At 37.6% G+C, this 18,476-nt stretch overlaps 1 protein-coding gene and 2 pseudogenes across 3 annotated transcripts; 1 reads left to right on the forward strand and 2 right to left on the reverse strand.

Moving 5' to 3' along the window:
- Positions 1–2,649: 2,649 nt before the first annotated feature.
- LOC143628665 (uncharacterized) lies at positions 2,650–3,976 on the reverse strand. The gene is made up of 3 exons (XM_077098193.1): positions 3,923–3,976; positions 3,353–3,463; positions 2,650–2,760 (listed from the first exon to the last, which is right to left on the reverse strand). Exons 1-3 carry the CDS (start codon positions 3,947–3,949, stop codon positions 2,650–2,652), a joined length of 249 nt encoding a protein of 82 aa, XP_076954308.1. The 5' UTR covers positions 3,950–3,976.
- Positions 3,977–3,978: 2 nt separating this feature from the next.
- On the reverse strand, positions 3,979–7,856 carry LOC143628666 (uncharacterized; annotated as a pseudogene). The gene is made up of 13 exons (XR_013152796.1): positions 7,763–7,856; positions 6,387–6,481; positions 6,175–6,288; positions 5,990–6,094; positions 5,834–5,905; positions 5,255–5,367; positions 5,036–5,169; positions 4,858–4,926; positions 4,664–4,754; positions 4,487–4,558; positions 4,287–4,387; positions 4,071–4,192; positions 3,979–4,019 (listed from the first exon to the last, which is right to left on the reverse strand). The product of XR_013152796.1 is annotated as an uncharacterized LOC143628666 (transcript).
- A 2,685-nt stretch (positions 7,857–10,541) lies between these two features.
- Positions 10,542–13,555, forward strand: LOC143628730 (uncharacterized; annotated as a pseudogene). The gene is made up of 2 exons (XR_013152811.1): positions 10,542–11,054; positions 12,926–13,555. The product of XR_013152811.1 is annotated as an uncharacterized LOC143628730 (transcript).
- The last annotated feature ends 4,921 nt before the right edge of the window (positions 13,556–18,476 follow it).

The raw sequence follows: 18,476 nt of genomic DNA on the forward strand, positions 1-18,476 counted from the left end.
CATTGTCATTAATTATTATGTTCATATATCGACAAGGTATTTTGGGTGAAGAATAGAGAAATTACAGTGCTGTAGCGTCATTGTCATTAATTATTATTTAATTTAGAATGAGAGAAAATGTGTTTTATTTTAGTGCAATTTTGGATTTGAAGATAAGTGAAGGCGCTGATGAAAATAATTTCTTTACTAAAACGTCAATTCATTCCGTTTAAACCGAAAACGATTGAAAATATCTGATTTGATATTGTATGTTTTTTTTATAATAACAAAATATGTAAAGTTAAAAGTTCGTATTAATTTGACTAAAACAATGTCCACATCAACCCATAAGTCATAACACACAACCAAGTTCATGAGATGTTGGTAGGTCATTATGTTCATATATCGACAAGGTGTTGTGGGTGAAGAATAGAGAAGATATAATAATTTTTCTATATATTTAAAATGTTTCTGTAGCGTCCTTGTCAATAATTATTATTTAATTTAGAATGAGAGAAAATGTGATGTATTTTAGTGTAATTTTGGATTTAAAGATAAGAAAAAACAAAAATAATTTTTTTTTACTAAAACATCAATTCATTGTGTTTAAACCGAAAACGATTGAAAATATATGATTTGATACCGTATGTTTTTATATAATAACAAAATATGTTAACATAACATGTAAAATTAAAACTTCGTATTAGTTTGACTATAACAATGTCCACATCAATCCATAAGTTATAACACACACAACCAAGTTCATGAGATGTTGGGAGGTCAATTATGTTCATATATCGACAAGTGTTTGATGCTTTACTACAATATAATATCGTATGTTTTAAACATCATTTTTTTTATAAATACTTCGTGTCACCAATACATGGTTTATGGTTGGGGAAAGAAACCCTTGTAGACGTGGACAAAATAAACTTTTACACTATTTTATATTATAAATTAGCATATGCCGTGCCCTATAATCTATTTATCTATACAAATGTCTATTAAACTTTTAATCGTAATTTTTTTAAGTTGGTTTTCGTATTTTGCTAGCCATAAAAAAATATAACGTTTTTCCTGTTTGTTTAAAATGTCACCAAATTAAAGGCTAAAACCAATTAAATCCCGATTAAAGTTTAAGCCTAACCAAATTAAAGTCCAAACCTCATAAATCTATTGTTCGTTTTCTCTTATGCTTGGACATTTGAACTAGGTCGGACATCAAAATTCAACAAAACAAAGCTGCTTGGTCATTGGTGCATCGCTTCGAGCTAAATTTTATCAAGACTCGTAGAGTCGTATCCCCCTTCCAATCAAAAACCTAAAAAGCAGATTGAGATTCGAAAAAAAAAACTTAGCGCCGTTAGTTTTTTTTTTAATGGATGACCATTGAGAGCCAACTTTTTTAAATTTGAGACCACTTGTGGGAATAAACTAAGTTGAAATTATTATCGGTCAATAACAAATAGTTGTGATTATTAAAATCCAATTTGTCTCCACCCAAATCATTATAGCTAGCAGTTTAGTTTAGAATTTTTTTATAAAACTAATCGAACCAAATTGTAAAGACCCCGTATTTTGGATATGAATTTAAATTCTATGTAGAAGGGAATCAATGAATTATACTTTGGGCACATGAGATGAGATTCCATTCCAAATGAATCAAAATCGATAAAACTAATTAAAAGAAGCCGTCTTTATTTCTTTTTATATTTAATAGAATAGTCAATATGAAAATATGATTATAAAAACTATAATATTATTATTAATTCATTTTTTAAATTAACCAATTTAAAAAGTTGCAAAACACTTACCTATATTTTGAAAATACCTTTTTTACATGATATGTTTTGCTTTCACCAGTTGAACACATTATTAACTTTTGATTATAAAAATATGATTGTTGTTGTAAAGCAATATAGAGAGAATGAGAGAACGGGGGAAAGATTTCTAAGAGAAGATTATTGAATAATTTTGCTATTGTTTTTTTTTTTATTATTTACATTCAAACCTGTTAATTGTGAAAACTGATTTGTCTCACATAAATGTATTATTCATCAATTATACTTATTATTAAATTTTGGGTACAACACCATGAAGTGTCCATGAAGATGTGGGTCTTTATGCACAAATACTACATCTTTTGTCTGACTCATAAGTCATAACTAACCGATGGTAGCTGCCACATACGTCTTTTAACATATAGCATGTCAAATAACTTCAAGTGTCACTTAGTAAAGTTTTCTTATTTACCGAAGTAGTGAAAACAAATACCCAACACGTGTAAATAAAAGAACAAATAAACGTGTGTGCTGCAACACGCGAGGTACAAAAAACTAGTCCACCAGTATTATCTAAATTAACAACCTTTTATATGAATAAGTTAAAACTATTCACATTAAATTATTCAACTTTAGAGTGAGCACAAGCTACACAACTCAAAACAATTGATGTTATTCACATTCCTACAAACTACATGTAATCAAACAATTGATGTTGAATGATTATTTTACATATGAATTCACATTTTACACACAAGACACTTTAGACCAACTGCCGCCGCCACAATCACAGCCTGAAAGTTGATCATGCAGCCACAGAGTAACAGAGATGCAACAAATATTGCAGACAATAGTAATTAGTAAGACTATACATGCTATACATGCTACATCAAGAACCACCATGTTCCTGAGTGGTTATCAGCATTTGTTCCTCTGTTGTCATGCCAATGATCTCGTTTGCGCGCTTCAAACCGACACAGTAATACCTTCCAATTGAATCCTACATTCAATTATTCATAAAACCATTAGCTTTTTAATTTTGAGTAAACTGCGATTTTCGTCCCTGTGGTTTGTCCAAATATGCGGTTTTAGTCCAATAGTTTCAAATTTGCGATTTTTCGTCCCTGTGGTTTCATTTCACTTGCAATTAAATCCGGATTCACTAATCCGGTTAAGTCTGGTCGCTAAACTCATCAGCGTGTCCTTCACGTGAGGAGCGGTTTTGTCCTTTTTCTCCCCAAATAAACCCCAGTCGTAATTCGCAAGCCCCCTCACGTGAGGGGCTGGGGTGTATATTGGGAAAAAAAAGGACAAAAATGCCCCTCACGTGAAGGACACACTGATGAGTTTAGCGACCAGACTTAACCGGATTAGTGAATTCGGGTTTAATTGCAAGCGAAATGAAACCACAAAGACGAAAATCACAAATTTGAAACTATTGGACTAAAACCGCATATTTGGACAAACCACAGGGACGAAAACCGCAGTTCACTCTTTAATTTTTAATAACTAATGCATAATATATGATTACAAAAATTAAATAATTCCAATAATAAACAAAATAATTTCAATAATAAGCAAATGCATCTCACGTTAGCAACAATGCCCATCTTTTCTAACTTGTGGACTGCATCATGCACATCAAAGTTGCAGCTTGCATCAAACTCCTCTTTAATTAGTTCCTCACATTGTAAATCAAGATCCTATGATAATATCACAACTCAATAATCACTATATGTTATAGAGGGATGAGAAGTGTATGAAGTAATCTGATTGTAAATAATAAAACGTTAAAAATGGTTGAAGGGGCAAAAAAGAATCTTTACTTTTTCTTTTTTATTTTTTTGCTTAAATCTAGTTAGCCTTATATACTAAATTATATATATATATATATATATATATTTCTAAATATAACATCTCTCGAGAATTTTATTATCTTTAATACGAGTATAATATTGATGTAAACAGTGTCTAAACTAATTGCAACAGTGCCGTCTAACGTATATAACAGTTCGTCCAAGTTGTCAAGATTTGATGCATGAACGGATTATGCGAATATAACGGCGCATATAAAGCCACTTGTAATTTAACAATGCCTATACCCTAGCAAACAAGATTTACGATAAAGAACAACAAGCGTATTAACTAATATTCATGTATACCTCTAAAGTAGCTTTGCCTTGTTCCATCAATATAAAGAAAGACAATATCACCTCTTTCACCTGCAAATGATCAAGACAATATCACCCCTTTGTGATGCTAAAAAAACATGAAAGTTAAAAAAAAAAAAAAAAAAAAGGTGTAAAACACTTGCTTCTTGTTGAATGACATCATCACACAAATGAAGAAGAGTGCCTTTTCCACTATCCAGTTGTTTGTCATACATGGACTGAGTAATTAAGTTTTGATAAGCAACCATATTTGCCTGAAACCTACAAACAATCATATCAGTATTATTAACTTTAGCAGCATAATTAACATTAACAGGATGAATATTAACTGCATAATACGAACATCGAAACTCACGTGAAGTATATTTTAGCACAGTAACCGATAACCGTAGAGAGAACAGCAAACATGACCCAAAAGTCAGCTTGAGGTGTCTCAACTGAACCTATAACAGCCACCTAAAAAAAGCATGGTATGCTATTATGTTAATCAATTGTTGCATTTTAACAAGGATATGCGTTATGGTGACTCGTATCACATGACTTATAAGAACTAACCAACCCAACTACAGCAGAAACAAGAAACTTCACCCAATCCATAGGGGTCAAACTTGGATTTTTCTTCTCTGGCTGTCAATAAGAAATACAAATTTTAAGTTATATAAAACTATAAACTTGTAAAATAATATTGCCACAAATAATAATAATAATAATAATAATAATAAAAATACTCACTAGGACTAATTCCATATCTGCCATTGGGATGTTTTTGAAATGCTTGACGTGGATTCCCCGTTCTTTATCTCCCTTATTGGTGCTCGCTCGCCTGCATATTTAATTATCAAAGCGTTACGGTTTTCATTTCATATTTGTAAATATACAAACTCTTGTTGCCATTAAATTTGTATCCAATAATAAATAAGTCGTACCTGTACACGACAATTATCCTATCAAATGTTGGTTCTTGGATTGTAATCTTACTCGCCAAATTCCTTAAACTGGTGGTAAAGGTCAAACACAAGGTAACTTTAAAAAACTAAAAATAAGAAAAATATATAAAATGATAACATTCAAGAATGATAATAGATTTAGCTCACAATGCACAACCTGATCTCCAAGTTCTCAATCCGGACCCTTTCAACACATAAATCATCGGGACATTCTTCGTTAGTAATTTCATCATCTTTCTTTGGGTCATTCTTAATCGCACACTCGATTCTTTAGAAAATAGCTTTCCTAGCCTGCAAGCATTATGAGCATTTAAATATTAATGAAATCTGAATGTAAAAAGATATTTAACTTAGAAAAATATGGGTAAGAACTTGCCTTGTTATTCTCATAATCGACGCCCATAGACGTGAAATAATCATGTCCAACTTTTCCATTATAAAGTAATCGGTAGTTTTATCGATTCCAATGCCTCGTCGAAAGATTACATACTACAAATCATTCTATAGAACCATTCAGCCAGAAGTTCGTTTATTTAATAACCGAACAAACATGAACACATTTCTCGCTCATTCATTTATGTTCTTGAACGTTCGTTTACGTTTGTTCATTTAAATGTGCTTATATTTATTCACTTATGTTCATTTATGTTCGTTTGTTTACGCTCGTTAATATATATTCATATTTTTAAGACTCGTTACAATTTAGTCTGGTTCTAATGACCTTTTAACCCTCACATTTACTTTTAACTGGTTTTAGCTTCGTTATGTTCGTAAATCTATGTTCAGTTACGTTCATGAACCGTTCGTTTATATTGTTAGCAAACGAACATAAACAAACACACGCACATTCATTTTCTTAACGAACAAACACAAACAAGAAAGCCCTGCTTGTGTAACTGTCCGTATTCTATCATTTGGTTAAAGTTAAACAAATGACCACGATTTATAGCAATACCTTATCAGCAAAGTCGGGAAGATTATCATGAGGATGCTCTTCAAAGTAATGTTTCAAAAGATTCTTATCAATCTACAATAACCATTAGCAGACATAAAGACAATAATTATAATTTATAACACCTGATACAGTAAGCTATATATCACTGCAACAAACCTTTGATTCATCAACTTTGATAGGAAGATTTAAAAGATACTGGCCCGACTGCGCAATATCTATTTCCTCATTGGAACATATCTTAAAATTGCTTTTCTCCATCACCTGTAACCACAAAAACTGTACTTTAAAAAATAAACATTTTGTATATTAACTTATTGTTTTATTATAGTTGGCCATGTTACCCTAAACATATATGTGAGGAAATTTTGTTCAAGAACATCAATTTCTTGTTCTGATAGGTTTTGCTGGTCCAGTTTCTGGGCCCCGTGGACCGGATCGAAGAGTGAATACAGTTGCTACAAGTACGAAAACCATATAAATTAAAAGTTTAAAGCCAACATTTTTTAAAAATTTAAAAATTCTTGGTTTATAGCATGAACTAATAATTTAATACCATGAGATCTTCAAACTGAAGAAGATACCATGATCGAATCGTGTACTCAACTCTCTTGCAGAGCTTCAAGAATTCTGTTCGGTCAGATTTACGTTCTGCAATGATAAATTTATTTAAAAGCTTGAAAATTTATATTAAAAAGGTAGAATAAGAGTTATATAACACATTATTTTGTTGCTTCTACTTTTCTAAGCAACTACTTACATTGTTCTAATGATAATATTACTCATAAGCACTTAGAATTATCACTCAAAATGGATTACTCGCCAATTTAATTTTTGAAACACTTAATTCAACAACTAGTTGTTAATATAAGTTGCGGTGACGCAAGGTGGAAGCTATGAGTGCGGACTGCGGGCGTTTCAGGCTGCTCGTGAGCTACTCAAGATTGGATCTCGGATTGATAAAAAGCTACTTGTTAACATTTTTTTTTCAAAACATATAGGAATAATTAAATATGTATATTAATTAATAAATAGATAATAAACGAGCCATGCCCGAGCACAAAAAAACCACACACTAGCCGAGCCTAAGTTTAAGAAAAAGAATTCGATGCGAGCTAAGCTCAAGCTCTTGTAAGTCAAAACCAGTTGAGCTCGGGCTTAAAAAAAAGAACTTGAAATGAGCCAAGCTCAAGCTTGAAAAAACCACTCACGAGGCGAGCTCGAGCTTTAGAAAAAGAGCTCGAAAGGAGCCGAATTCGAGTTCTCGTAAGTCAAAACCATCCGAGTTCAAGCTTGAAAATCGACTCGCAAACCAAGCTCGAGCTTTAGAAAAAGCACTCGAAACAAGCAATGTTTTCATAACCGGATCGGACAGGCAACCAGTTCACCGGTTGAACCGGCCGAACAACTTTGGTAAAAAAATGACTGGTAGGCTGAAAAAAAAGATTTTTCAAAAAAAATATTTTTTTTCATAGTAAGCTGGTTCAACTGATCCGGTTTTCCGGTCGGACCGGCCAGTTCTCTGGGAGCCGAGTGAACTACACATAACTGGACCGGTCGGTGGACCAAATCCCGGTCGGACCGGTCCGGTCTCAACAACACTGGAAACCAGCAGAGCTCGAGCTCTCATAGGTCAAAACCAGTTGAGCTTGTGCTTGAAACAATGAGTCGTGGAGGTTTAGAAAAAGAGCTCCAAAAGAGAAACTCTATATATAACAGATTTTATATCAATGAATAAAAAGTTACATAAACAGAGCATTCTAAATTTAGAAGGTTTGCCAAATTTTCAATATTATTGAATTAAAACCATAAATAAATAAACAAACAAAAACTTTCAAAAAAGTCAACATAAAACCATATTAATATTAATCAGCTATCTATAATTAATCAATCAGTGCTCAATAATCTAATCTCATTGATAGTTCGTTTTACCGACGAGACTGGTGAGATGCATGATGAGCCTAGGCTTTAAAATCGGGATAACGGCTTCACGCTCCAATCGAATCACTTCCTTCTTACTACTCATGTTCGTTTGCTGTAAATATATAATTAAACCAACCCTAGATAGATAGATAGATCTCTTGAAGCAAATTGTTGTAGTTGTTTCAGTCGTGAAGCTTAAGCTGCTGCCGACAATCAGAGATTAATTGATTGATTCCAAACAAAACGGACAAGGAAAGAAAGAATAATAATAATAATAATAATAATAATAATATAGTTACAAAAACGGAACTAAACTAACGACCAAGTATTAACTGTCAACCGACTTTTTTTAACGGCTTAGTTAATAACAAAAAACGAGCCGAGCTGCTCGCGAGCTATTCGAGATCGGCTCGTTAAAAAGCTCGATCGAGCCCGAGTCTAAACGAGTGTGTTATTTATATAATTTTTAAAATATATATTTAATATTACTAATTAATATATATAATATTATGAAAAAACAAATAAGTAATATATATCTTTTTGTATATAAATTATAATAGAAAAAAATATATAAAAATAATTATAATTATATAAAAAATAATTAATAATAGTAAACGAGTCAACTCCGAGCGCAGCTTGAGCTTTGAAAATAGAGCTCGAAACGAATCGAACTGGAGCTCTGTGTAAGTTAAACGAGCCGAGCCTCGAGCCTAGTCGATCTCGGGCTCGGGTCGGCTCGGCTTGTTCGCACCCCTAAATAATAGTATTAAATAAACTAAAAAAAAAGTTCGGCAGTTCGGCTTTTGGTTCGGGTGGTTTAATATGTTAAACTATTTTAGTATAAAAAATCTTTTGTTTTAAGATATTATGGTTTAAGATTTATATTTTGTAACGCGTCTAGTTCTTCCTTGGTGTTGAATGTCTAAATCTATCCAGAATTTCTATTGAATGCGCTCACGTTCCCATCAGATGAGGGTCATTTTAGTCTTTTTCAAACATTTGAGAGCATTCCTAACAGGTCCTTCATATTATTGTGAGCGGGTTCTCATGAGTGGAAAAATTATAGCTTCAATTGTACTCATAGAACTATACCGGTATTAAGAAAACAGAATGAGCTTTTCTTTGCTCGTGCTCGGCCCGTATACAAATTGAACTTGTATAAAAAAGAGTTGTATATGGTGTACAAAATTTTGTAAGGTGATGTATCATGTTTAACAAAATAGTCTACATGACATTCATGATGAAGAAAACATCTAAATAGTCTCATATATGTAACGAGTGTACTAGCATGAATCAATTATCATTATCATTGATGTCATGATTCATGAGTACGTGATACGTACGCAAATAGCTAATCCATGCAATAGCACAACCTCCACGTTCACTTTAGCATTATATTTACTTTCAGTTTATTATATTTACTTCCACTTTGTTCTCTCTATTTCTTCGAAATCTAACCTTGTCACACTTGTGTGTTTATAGAATAATATAATTACCATTCAAGTACAATATTGAATTGTATGTTACATATTGCACAAACCACGAAATAAATTGTATATTAACTAAAGATAATATATTTTAGATAATAATACAAAGATACTTGATGATAAGAATATAGAATAGTCCATGACTAGAAACCATTAAATAATTAAGAAAAAATATATATACATCTAAACTAGAAGAACATCATCATCCATATAAATAAACCCCAGTTGAGTGCATGATTGATTAAGACATTGCAAGCATGAACAACTTAACTCGCTACAATAAAATATTATAAGCAAATAAACAGTTTAAATAAGCATATGTCGGATTATCCAAACCCGAACAATCTTAAATCATTTTCGGGCTAAAGGTTTAGTTACCAAATGGTAGCGAGCCATTCTCGTGGACTAGGTCCTCATCCATTTCACTCTCAAAGAAAGCCTGATGAAGAGCCTTCACGCATTTTTCTGACTCATTGTCCTTCACTATCAACGATATGTTCACCTACACAACAATAAAGGAGAGGCAAGTTGTCAAAATGGGCACACGTATAACTATATACGGTCGGGTTGGGAGGTTTGACACTTTGATACTTTTCATGATTTTTTATAAAAGATTAGCATTTAAATTTTTTTTAAAGAAAGAAAAAAAAAAACCGGTGCCACTTAGTCAAACTAAAGGCGGGCAAAAGAACATGTTAACTAAACCGACCCGAAAATCAAACAGAAACCGAAGCGGTTTGAAACCAATTACGTAGAAACCAGCTTGAAACCGATAGAAACCGTACGTTCGGAACCAATTTGTTATTTTCTCCACCGAAACCGGTTCCAAACCGATAAAAAAACCTAACCAAAACCAATCGTAATCTGATCAAGAACCCGGTTTCAACCCGAACCAAACCCAATCATAAACCAATTTTAACTTTTATCAACCATATCGAACCAGTTTCAACCCAACCAGGTTTTGAATTTTAATCCGGTTTATGCACCTCTAAGTCAAACCGTCAACGTAGGGTTTCTACACTCCTACTTTCTACTTATCCAAAACCAATCCTTGTCGTCGTCCTGTTTAACTACCACTGTAAAAAAACCTTAGCAGAAAAGCAAAACCATTAATTCCTGTAGAAAACTTGCTTCCCATGTGAACCAGCAGCAACCCACTTGTTAATATCCCACACACACCTTCAGATCTATTTCAATTCCACCTTTACCCACTAACCTAATTTCATCATCAATCATCATATCATATCATACTCATTCACCAGATTCAAACACCACAATTTATTAAACTAATCACACCTTCAATGGGCGCATCAGAATCCGTACAAATCACCGAGGAAGACGACGATGAAGAAACCCAACACCTTCACCATCACCAAACCCATAACAATAATAATATTAATAATGATAATAATAATAATATGATGATGAAGAAAGTAATAGAACAAGAGCCAGAGTTGTTACCCTGCCACGCGTCAGCCTCGCCGTTATCCCCACAGCCGTCGGCGTTCGGGACGCCGCGGATGCCGCCGTCGATAAAGGTGTGGGACCCATGTAATGTTTTGTCGCCACCGGTGCAGTTTACACGTGGGTTGTGTGATGACGTGGAGGTGTATTTGGTGTGTGAAGGTGAGTGTGATATCGGGTTGAGGTTGGATTTGGTGGGTGGGCGGTGCCCAGAGGCCGGGTTGACTGCGAATGGGATGCGGCAAGCGAGGGCGTTGGCGGTGTTCTTGAAGTCACAGGGGGTTCGGTTTAATGCGGTGTATTGTTCGCCTTTGGATCGGGCAAGATCCACTGCGGGGATTGTTTGTCAGGTACATGGTCACTGCGTGTCGGGTTTGGATAAGTTGGAAGATTCTTTAGGATCATGGTTTGAATAATTGAATTGTATGGTTATTATCAGTGTTGTGGTAAATCGTTAGGCGCTAGTCGGGTGGTAGGGTAGAGACTAGCGATTAATCAGGATTAATAGGGAGTCTAGTTTGGGTAAGTTGAAAGATTCTTTAGGATCATGGTTTGAATTGTATGCTTATTTTTAATGTTGTAGAAATCGCTAGGCGTTAGTCGGGCAGTAGGGTAGGGACTGACGATTATCAGGATTAATAGGGATTAGTCGGGATTAATCGGATTGTAATTTATATGTAAATTTTTAAATATCGATATATCATTTTAGGATCAAATACAAATCATTCTTAACATGAAAACAGTGAGAAGCAATCTCACTAATTTGCTGTTATTATCAGGTTTGTTTTTGTAAGTGTTTGCTGTTAATTTTTGTTCGTATTTGCTGATTTCCGATTATGAGACGTTATAAATATTTGTTGATTTACATTTTGTTGTTATTATTAGGTTTTTTTATGCTGTTATAAGTATTTGTTGTTATTATTTTATTGCTAATTTTGATTCTTTTGTTGTTATTAATAGGGTTTTTTCTTTGTTATTATAAAACTATAAAACATTGCTTATGTAGATTGGTATTGCAGTTGATATTGTATCCTACGTTTCCATTTTTGATAGATATTGTTTCCTACGTTCTCATTTTAAGATTATTCTGTACATGTACCTTCCCCTAGATATATATTCCAAATTTTATGTATAAATTTTCAATTTTGATCGTTATTGGACAAATGAGGATTAATCGGCGACAAGTCGGTGGGGTAGCGACTAGCATCGTGTTATGTTGTTTTTAGCATCGTGTTGTTCTTGGGCAAGATTCGGGTTGGACGGAATAACATGTTTACCTGAAGCGAATTGTACCTATTAAGAAAATTTGACTCGGTTCTTGGTATCTGGGTGAACTAGAACTACAATGCTGGCAATTGGGTACGTGTTTATGACACGAGAATACCGGTTAATAAAAAAAGTGCAGTATGCGATTTTTTTTATTTTCTTAAATAATTGAAATTAGTAGGCTAGACCGCTGGACTTCATCATTTTCTCTTATTGGTACATGAAACTTAAAACTGTCTTATAGTCATGACATATAAATTAGTTAAACGAGTCGTATTCATGCTTGATACTTGTGTTAAGCGTGTCGTTTCTAACCTGTTAACCCGTTTAGACACCAATTGCCAGCCCTAGGGTGACGTTGGGTCGGTCAGGGTAGAAAGCGAAATATGAAACATGTTAGGATAAAAGAGTTTGTGTTTGTCAAGGTGCGCGGTAACCGTGTGTTGTGTTTGGATGTACTACCAGCTGCTATGTTAGTTAATAGTTTGAAACTTGAAAGATTCTTTAGACTCATAGTTTGAAATTGAATTGTATTTTTACTATTTTTCTTATGTTATGTTGTTTTTAGCATTGTGTACTTGATCAGGATTCGGGTTAGACCGAATAACCTAGATACCTCGGAGGACTGTTCACAAGTCGAGCCAGGGTGGGTTCGAGCTCCAGCTCGTAATTAAACGAGGCAGCTCAGCTAGGCTCCTAGGCTCGAGCTCGATTTTGAAGTTAAATGAGCCTAAGATCGAGCTGAGACATGACCCGAGCTAAGCTTGGGTCAAGTTTGGCTCGGTTACAAAAATGAGCCAACTCAGCTCAGGTTGTTTCAAATCAAGTATTTTTAGCTAGTATTATTCGAGCGAGCCACGTGCCCGAGCTTTTTGAACAGCCCTTGACCTGAAACCGCATATTGGTCTTTACTTTCCCACAACAATAATTTAAAATTCGTGCTTTTGCGTTGCAGGAGATGGATTTTTCAGAACAGCTGATACAATCATCAGATGCACTTCAAGAAATGAGTCATGGATTATGGGAAGGCTGCTTGCGGTCCGACATATACACACCCGAAACATTAATCTTAACCGAAAAACTCCAACCCGACTTCTGTCCACCTTCCGGTGAATCACTCCGCCAGGTGTCATTCTGAATGCTTGAGTTGCTAAACAACACACTCATCTCGTTCCCACATAAGCTCCAACCCGGTTTCTCACCCACAATCGATTCACACCCATCATGGGACATACTCCAAAAGCCCAGACCAATATTCGCCCGACGAAAATCAGGCAAAAGCCGGTTACAAATGGTGACGACAACTTTAGACCATGAAGCAGATGACGAGATGTCTCCACGGGACCCACCGAGTCACATGGTTAATGGCAGAACCACCAGCAGCAGCCATGGCTCGGTTACATCTTGCGTCGGTGTGTTTAGTCACTTGGTACCGATAAGGTGTTTGCTGACAGGGGTTCTCGGGTGTAGTCCGGTGATGGTGAACAAGATGTGCATAGAAGATTCTTCGGTGACGGTGCTCCAGCATTCTTGGAAAACAGGTTGGCAGATTAAGAGATTAAATGATACATCCCACCTTAGGTGAAGAAACACTAAGTGACCCCGGCAGATTACGGATAATCTTAGGGTCAGGTAGATGTTTCCCACGAGGGTTAAGTCCGGCAAAGATGGTTATTCTTCTGATGACCTGTAAAACAGACACCGTGAGCTCGTCACTGAGAAGGGGGGGTACCTCCTTGTGACCACCCTCCGGCGTGAGAATCAGACTAGATTGCTCTGAATATAAGTGTATGTTAAGAGAAATAGCTAGATAAGATAGTATCAGATGATATATGAGAGTATATGATGATGATACCGTTCCAAGGTGTTGGAGTATTTATAGCCGAAGGTAGGTTTCCAAGCAGGTACAGCCAGCTGTATAATATTCCTTTTCTACCAACTGTGGGCTACGCACGTGCCATGCTGGTGGTTGGTGGGTAGGCAGCGGCTGATAGTGACATGGCCGGCTGTGTACTATTCCTTTTCCACCAACTGCATGCTATGTAAGTGCCACGATGAGGGTTGGTGAGTAGGCAGCGGCTGATAGTGACATTTTGTACTAGAGCGTGCTCCTCGTCGTACTGTTGTCAGTGAGCTGTCACTGCTTTGGTCAGATCTTGTCCATACCTTGGCAGGTATAGTACAAGAGATCCTCCAGAAGCGTACGGACTGGCTCATTTGGGCGGGAGTATTCTCGCCTTGCTCATTCCTTCTTCAGGTGACATTACTGAATTATTGAGAGTTAGTGCCTTGTGCGTGTAGCCTTACTATTAGTGCGGGTAGCCTTCCCTGATGGCTTGTATCCGCAGCTGCGGGAACAGGCGGGGTACTTCACCATTGGGAGGCTTTTCCTGCGGGAACAGCTGGTCGTACTGCGCGTAAGGTCTTCATCTCTCTGAGCATGGTGGGTTCTGCGGAACCAGTTGGTCTTTGCGCAGACGTCCCTCTTCAAGGTGAGTCTTGCGGGTCCAACTGGGCTCTGCTGGGACCTACCTCTTCAAGTCCCCCAGTCCAATGTTCTTCTCATGAATTGTTAATAAGTGAGGTGAACTTTTGGACTTAAGCAAGGGGTTTTGAAAAGGGTTTTTGATTTTAAGGTTCTCCGTGGGGATTATTCCCGCGGGTTTCCTAATGTCACGTGCAGAAATTCCTGACTTTTCTGCTTGATCTTTGGGTATGATGCGGGTAGGTATGTAACCTCCTTGCAAGTCAGGAGCGTTGAGTTTCACTTGTGTAGATTCTCCACGAGGTTTTGGTAGTTTTAGACATAGTGATCAATTATGTTAAACAACCAATTCCATCTTGGAGCTTCAAACAATCTAGTTCTCAACGTTCCCGCTATGCGGGGATGTTATTTCCCTTTCCACAAGCATGGCCCAGAAGATCCTTCTTGGTTTTAATTCCCTGCAAGTGCTAAGTATGTGAAGGGTTTCGCCTTGACACTGTACCCGCACTCGTCTTATAGTTACTTGACTTCCAAGGTATTATTGGCTTCAATTCCCTGAAGGTGCTAAGTATGTGAAGGGTTTCGCCTTGACACTGTACCCGCACTTGTCTTACGGTTTCTTGGTTACCAAGGTATTCTTGGCTTCAATTCCCTGCAGGTGCTAGGTATGTTAAGGGTTTCGCCTTGACACTGTACCCGCACTTGTCTTACGGTTTCTTGGTTACCAAGGTAAGGGGGTATAGTCTCTCTTATTTTTGAATCTTTGAATCTTTTTGACTTGCTTTATAAACGTTATATGACTTGCTCATGCATATTATAGTTTAATTTGGCACTTATTTTGCCTCATAAACAATATATGATTCGCTCATGCATACTTTAGTTTAACTTAGCAATTTTCCAAGTGTTTTGAATAAGTTAACCTTTCGACGCGTGGTTGTCAATAGGTTAGTTCAGTTTCCTCTATCATGATTGTGCGGGTAGCACCGTCACTTTCATTTAGTGGGATGACCAAACTTCACCTATAACTGACCTGCGTGAAGGTTTTCCTCATCATTTTAGAAATTTTCTAAGTGTTTTGAGTAAGTTAACCTTTCGACGCGCGGTTGTCAATAGGTTAATGTTCACTTTCCTCTATCATGATTGTGCGTGTAGGACCGTCACTTTCATTTAGTGGGATGACCAAACTTCACCTATAACTGACCTGCGTGAAGGTTTTCCTCATATTTTCCTTAGAAATTTTTGCCGTTTTTTGTGTTTATGCGGGTTTTTTCGCCTTCCACACGCAACGACTTACTTCCCCACTTATTTATGCGGTGAATACCGGCATATCAGTGTTTTGAATAAGTATAAAGGTAAGGCTATCAACACAATGTGATAAAGGAGAATCATTTCCATTAGAAGTGGCTCTAGGCCTTTTCTTTATAAGTTTGGAATTGATCTACATGTAACATTTGCGTAATTGAGCTCCATTCCATGTTCTTGGGATGGGGGTGCCATCGAGCCTTTCGAGCCGGTATGCGCCCTTTTCCAAAACTTCTTTGATAATGTATGGCCTTTCCCAGACCGGGGCCAGCTTTCCTGGGCGTTCTTGGTTCGAAGCCTCGTTGTTACGCAGTATGTAGTCTCCGACATTGAAGTTGCAGAGTTTTACCCGCGTGTTGTAGTACTTTTGCATTTGTCGCTTGTAGTTTTCTTCACGCGTTGCGGCTAAGTCTCTGCGTTCCTCGGTTAGCATAAGGTCTAACCGTCTTTCCGCATCATTGTCTTCTGGCTGAATCAAGACCCTTGGTGAGGGCAAACCAATTTCGACTGGGACCATGGCTTCAGTGCCATAAGTGAGGCTGAACGGGGTTTTTCCCGTACTGGCCTTTTTCAGTGTTCTGTTTGCCCAAAGGACGTGTGGAACTTCGTCTACCCAGCCGGATCTGTGTTCCAGGAGTCTTTTCTTTATGCCTTCGACGATGCTTTTATTTGCTCTTTCCACCTCACCGTTACCCTGCGGGTGCGCCACTGAGGTAAAGGTGTGGGTGATTTGAAGTTCTTCCAGCCACTTTTGTAGCTTTTTGTCAGCAAAGTTGGTGCCGTTATTGCTCACCAAATTCTGTGGAAGTCCAAAACGACAAATAATAAATTCCCAAATAAATTTTTTGATATGTTTTGCGGTTGTTTGGGCTAAGGGTTTTGCTTCTATCCACTTGGTGAAGTAGTCGATGGCTACCACTAGAAACTGAACGTTCCCTGCTGCTGTGGGAAATGGGCCTGTCACATCGATGGCCCACTTCTGAAATGGCCATGAAGAGGTGACTGGAACAAGTTCATTCTTCGGGCGATGCGTGTTGGGTGCGTAGAGTTGGCAAGACCTACACTTTCTGATGTATGCCAGCGCATCCGTATGCATCTTCGGCCAAAAGTATCCCGCGTTGTTTAGCTTAGCTACAACAGCGCGTGGACCTGCGTGTACTCCACAGATGCCTTCGTGCACTTCCCTTAGGAGGTAGCCAGCATCTTGGTTGTCCACGCATCTTAGGAGTGGGCCAAGAAAATTACGTCTGTAAAGGATGTCATCGATGAGTTGATAGTTCAGTGCTTTACAGCGTATTTTTCTTGCCTGTGTTTTTTACTCTGGTAGTATACCCGCCGCAAGGTAATTTATTATTGGTGTCATCCACGTTTCTGTGCCGGTTTGGATGACACAGATTTCCTTGTGCGAGACTGATGGTGCTCCAAGGAGTTCAATGCGGATTTCCTTTCCCAAGTGGGTGAAGGCTAATGATGCAAGCTTGTTTAACGCATCCGCAGATTTGTTTTCGCTACGCTTGACGTGTATGACCTTACAATCGTTAAAATCGCGCATAAGGGTTTTTGCTTGTGCGAGGTACAGGGCCATTGTGTCGTTCACGGCCGTGTACGGCCCGTTTATTTGGTTGGCTACTAACATGGAATCCACGTGGGCTTCCAAGTTTTTCACTCCCATCTTACGCGCAATTCTCAGCCCGGCCAAGAATGCTTCATACTCCGCTTCGTTATTTGTACTTGGAAAATCCAGTCGAATAGCGTAAGTGTATTCTTGGCCTGCTGGGTTGGTTAGTTTCAACCCTGCGCCTGAGCCCTCGTTGCTGGCTGCTCCATCAGTGTAGAGTCGCCAGACATCATCGATGTCCTGTGCTGGAGAGGGTTGAGCCTCCTCCTGGCACTCTTTCTCCCGCGAAGCGGGGACTTCTGCAATAAAGTCGGCCAAGACCTGGCCTTTTATGGCTGGCCCCGGCTTGTACTTTATCGCGTATTCTCCCAATTCTATTGCCCATTTGGCTAGGCGTCCCGACAATTCGGGTTTTCCTAGAACGTTTGCAAGTTTGAAGTTGGTTAGAATGGTGATTGGGTGACCTTGGAAATATCGTCTTAGCCTGCGTGAAGCCTGTACAAGTGCTAAGACTAATTTTTCCAGGGTAGAGTACCGGGTTTCTACGTCTGTTAGGACACGGCTAACATAGTAGATTGGCATCTGGATGCCTTTTCGCTCTACTAGCAGGACTGCCCCGGTTGCTCTATCTGTGGCGGAAAGGTATAGGATTAATTCCTCCCCCGCTTCTGGTGCTGTGAGCGTTGGGAGCTCGATCAAGCGTGACCGAATTTCCTGAAAAGCTGCTTCCGCTTCTGGTGTCCAGCGGAAGTGCGTTTTCTTTAAACAGTTTCTCAATGTTGACACGAATGGGAACGACCTATCCGCATTGTTTGCCAAAAAGCGGTTAAGTGCGACTAGGCGTCCATTCAGTGTCTGAGCTTGCTTGATGGTAGTAGGTGATTCCATTTTGATAATGGTTTCGACCTTTTCAGGGTTCGCTCTGAAGCCATCTTTAGTAACAATGACTCCTAAGAACTTCCCTTCTTCCATCCCAAAGGAACACTTGCTCGGGTTGAGCTTCATGTTTATCTTTCTGAGCGTGTTGAAAGTTTCTTCGATGTCTTTCAACATCGTTTCTGGGTCAGTGCTTTTGATGACCAAGTCATCCATGTAGACTTC

The sequence above is a fragment of the Bidens hawaiensis genome, unplaced genomic scaffold (genome assembly GCF_021521415.1).
Source record: "Bidens hawaiensis isolate Kalapana, Puna unplaced genomic scaffold, B.hawaiensis_p1.1 tig00005061_1, whole genome shotgun sequence".
NCBI lineage: Eukaryota > Viridiplantae > Streptophyta > Magnoliopsida > Asterales > Asteraceae > Bidens > Bidens hawaiensis.

Bases quoted from the DNA above. Each gene is read 5' to 3' on its own strand.
- LOC143628665 (XM_077098193.1), bottom strand. From the start codon at position 3,949: ATGGAACAAGGCAAAGCTACTTTAGAG. The intron at 3,464-3,922 runs GTATACATGAAT...ATATTATCATAG, and splicing joins AAGGCAAAGCTACTTTAGAG to GATCTTGATTTACAATGTGA. The intron at 2,761-3,352 runs GTGAGATGCATT...AATTGAATGTAG, and splicing joins AGATGGGCATTGTTGCTAAC to GATTCAATTGGAAGGTATTA.